Genomic DNA, 3,565 nt, shown 5'->3' with positions numbered 1-3,565 from the left:
GCTATTGTTGCACCCCATTTTGACTATTGCAATATAGTTTGGGGGAGGTGCAACAAAATATTAAGAAATAAATTACAAATATTACAAAACAGGGCAGCTAAAATTATTACCAAAAAACGAAAATATGACTCAAGTACTCAAGCACTTGTGGAACTTAACTGGCCTAATCTTGATCAAATGCTCAACATTAATGAAAATATCACAATGTACAAAATAATGAATGACTTAGCTCCTAATTATTTCAAAAATAGATTTATTCAAAGAGAAAGTAAATACAACACTAGGTCAAATGACAACCTTAACGTACCCAAGCCAAGAACGGAATATAAAAAAAGAAGTCTATGTTACCAGGGGGCTCTTTTGTGGAATAATTTAGACAGCAATATAAAAAATTCAAGCACACTAGAACTTTTTAAAAGAAACATAGTAATGTAATAACCATTATTATGTATTATATATATTTGTTTTTTCTTTGTACTAACACTTAATTATTTTAATCTAACACAATTATTTTGTTTAATGTCCATACGGCCTCGTGGAAGAACACCCACTTGGGTGAACGAGTTTTTTGACCGTTATAAAATAAAGTTGTTATTATTATTATTATTATTGAATGATATCGATCTAGGCCTTAGGCCTATTTAGTATATATTTACCTATTTAGGAACTGGAGGCAGCAGGAGGAATAGAAAACCAATTAAATGGTGATGTTTTAATTGGCATGTATGTTTTGAAGAGCAAGACTATATAGGCTACAGTATAAATAAATATAATTATAATAATCGGTCGGCCCCTAGCCTGGAGAAAAGTTTTTTTTAAATGAAAATGATAGGTAGGACTGTGGGAAGGACTCAGCAGATAGCTAGCCTAGGCCTGTAAAGCCTAGACTAACAAAAAAAATTTTGTTATTTATAATTAATAAAAACAAATGAATACATGGGCAAAGTATAAGTAAAAGTAAACAGTGCTTTTTTTTTTATTTTTAAAAATTTTTACGGTTTTAAGGGCCAGTTTTGACAATCGTAAGTAAAGTGAAGACCTGGACGTAACTACATATAAGACTACTAAGCGTAGTCCTAGGCTTACACATGAGCGCTGCAGTGGCCGATTGAACAGATTTTGGGCCACATTATGATCTTAATATCTCGACCGGACATTACTGGACACGGTTAATTCGTGTACCAAATGAAAAATACAGCTTTCTACTTTCGTCTGAACTAAATTTTATTAACCGGCAACAACCGGGACCCTTTACAAACATCATTTATTGACATCACTTTCATTCTTGATACAATAAAAATAAGCCAATACTTACAAATGATAAAAGAAATATTTATTTTAAGCAGATTTTGACGTTTAAAGTATGTATTTTCTTGCCAAAAAAAAACTCTGTCTGAATTAATACACCAAACACCACACAAACAAATCGTGGATAATGAACTACGCATGTGTTTTATATTTCTAATGTGTAATTGTTTGTGTATTAAGTACTCCAATAAAGTCTATAGAGCGTCTATAGGGGTTTACACTTATAAGCGGCGAGGAGCTGTGTGTATAAAGAGAGGGGGCGGCCGTAGTGCAAATTAATAGGCTCTGGCTGACTGTTTAATTGAATTAAAGATAAGCGATAAAGTCAATGTTACTCCTTTTGTTTTATTTTCTCTATGGTAGGAGTAGGTCATTTGTCTGTTACGGTTGAGTAATCCCCAACTTTGGGGAGCCTTAACCGTTTTCTTCCTAACTCTTTTTTATTATTACCAAAATAGAATTGAAAATTTAAGGAACTCAATCTTCCCCTAAGAGTTCTCTATTTCCTCCTTTTGATGAATAGCAATGATTGATAACGACGTTGCATTTCATGATTTGTGCGACAAGACCTAACTAAAACTAATCATTCCTCTACAGATCTATGTCTAGCTCTTGGGATTGAAGATGGAACTATTCCATCAGACCAGCTGACAGCATCCAGCGAATACTCTAGCCAAAATCTTGGGGCTCATCGAGGACGGCTCAACACAGTACGAGATGGAGATGCATACGGAGCCTGGGCAGCAGCAACTAATGACCCAGATCAGTGGATTCAAGCCGATCTCGGTTCTGTAAAACGCGTAGTTGGAGTAATAACACAAGGGCGAAGTGATGGGAATCAATGGGTTAAAACATACAAAGTAACTTACAGTACCGATGGTAGCATTTTCACACCAGTATTGGGATCGAGTGGTCAAGTTGAGGTATAATTAATAATTATAATGTTATAATTGATTAAGACATTACGACAAGTATCATGAAATGCGGAAATGTGTATTTATCATAATGTCACTACTTTTAGATTTTTAGTGCAAACTCAGATCGAAACACCGAGGTGAAAAACATATTCAACTCTGTTGTCTACGCTCAATTCATCCGTATCAATCCAATTACCTGGCAAGGGCACGTCAGTTTAAGATTTGAGCTTCTTGGCACAGGTAAACCTTATCTAAGCATGCAATTATTGTAGTAAGTTAAGATAATGTAATAATACACATTTCATCTAAAGTCTGATTATAATAACACAAACAGGTACCATAAATATTTTATTATTACATTCAGCTATAAATAAATTGTAAATACGGCTCATTGTAAGTAGTAATTAGGCCCAGTAAAAAAATAATTAGTTTATCACCTTCGCCCGCATGTCTTTTTTTGTATTGGGGAAAGAAAAAAAACATTTTGGGAAAAAAAACATTTTTTTTTAAAGTATCATACAGTATGAAGTATAGAAGTATTGATGATATATTATGATAATATTCAGGGGCGGATCTAGGATTTCAAAGAGGGAGGGGGCTCAGAAAGTTCCCAAAAACCCAAAAAAGAAAGGGTGGGGGTCCTCCCCAGGAAAATTTTGATTTCTAGATGGCCGGAAATGAGTTTTTCCGGACTTCTGAGGTTTCTTTTAAGTTCTTCAAAATTCAAGTTTTCCCTCTCTTGAAAAAGGTCAGGTAATTTTATCTCATTCTTAGGCCTATACATAGAGAAAAAAAGACATGTGGCAAAGACAAGCCAAACCAGTCACTCGTCGCAAAAATCGATTTTAAGTTTAATACCCGGGTTTAAGAGTAGAATACTGTAATAGCCATAACATTTTAAATATGCAGCTGTTTGAAGAACAATATATGAGAAATCAGCCTTCAAAGTTTATGATTTCAGGCATTTCTCATGCAGAAACTATTATCAACTCCTTAAAAAGTGTTGTAAATTTTGTTTCTTTTTCAATTTGTAAAGAATTTTACTAAAACTAACATCCATAATCATAAAATTATACCTCCATTTTTCAATAACTATTATATCTGAGATCATTATAAACTCGCTAATATCGATTAGATATGCCATTTAAGCCAAAGCGACCTCCTGGCCCCCAGCCACTGTTCGTGCCTTCGGCAATCATTATCTGTCACCCGATATTACTCTTTGAAATTGTTCAAGGTTGACAGGTATGGCAATATTATTATATTCCAACAATATTGTGTAGTTGGATACGTAGTCTTTCCTCCATGGATCGATAGGCCTGAAGAACGCACTTTCGTAC

The 3,565-nt window shown here is 34.2% G+C and overlaps 1 protein-coding gene across 1 annotated transcript; it reads left to right on the top strand.

Annotated features, from left to right (window-relative positions):
• Positions 1-1,575: 1,575 nt before the first annotated feature.
• Positions 1,576-2,465, top strand: LOC117118201 (lactadherin-like; the record flags this gene model as incomplete). The annotated part of the gene is made up of 3 exons (XM_033262715.1): positions 1,576-1,667; positions 1,906-2,231; positions 2,330-2,465. Coding segments are annotated over exons 1-3 (493 nt in total), but the record flags the coding sequence as incomplete, so codon positions are not given.
• Positions 2,466-3,565: the final 1,100 nt, after the last annotated feature.

This window comes from Anneissia japonica, unplaced genomic scaffold (assembly GCF_011630105.1).
Source record: "Anneissia japonica isolate Jap-2015-1 unplaced genomic scaffold, ASM1163010v1 scaffold105349_len4869_cov115, whole genome shotgun sequence".
Lineage (NCBI taxonomy): Eukaryota > Metazoa > Echinodermata > Crinoidea > Comatulida > Comatulidae > Anneissia > Anneissia japonica.
Note: the sequence above shows the minus strand (reverse complement) of the source record. Positions and strands in the feature narration are given on the sequence as shown.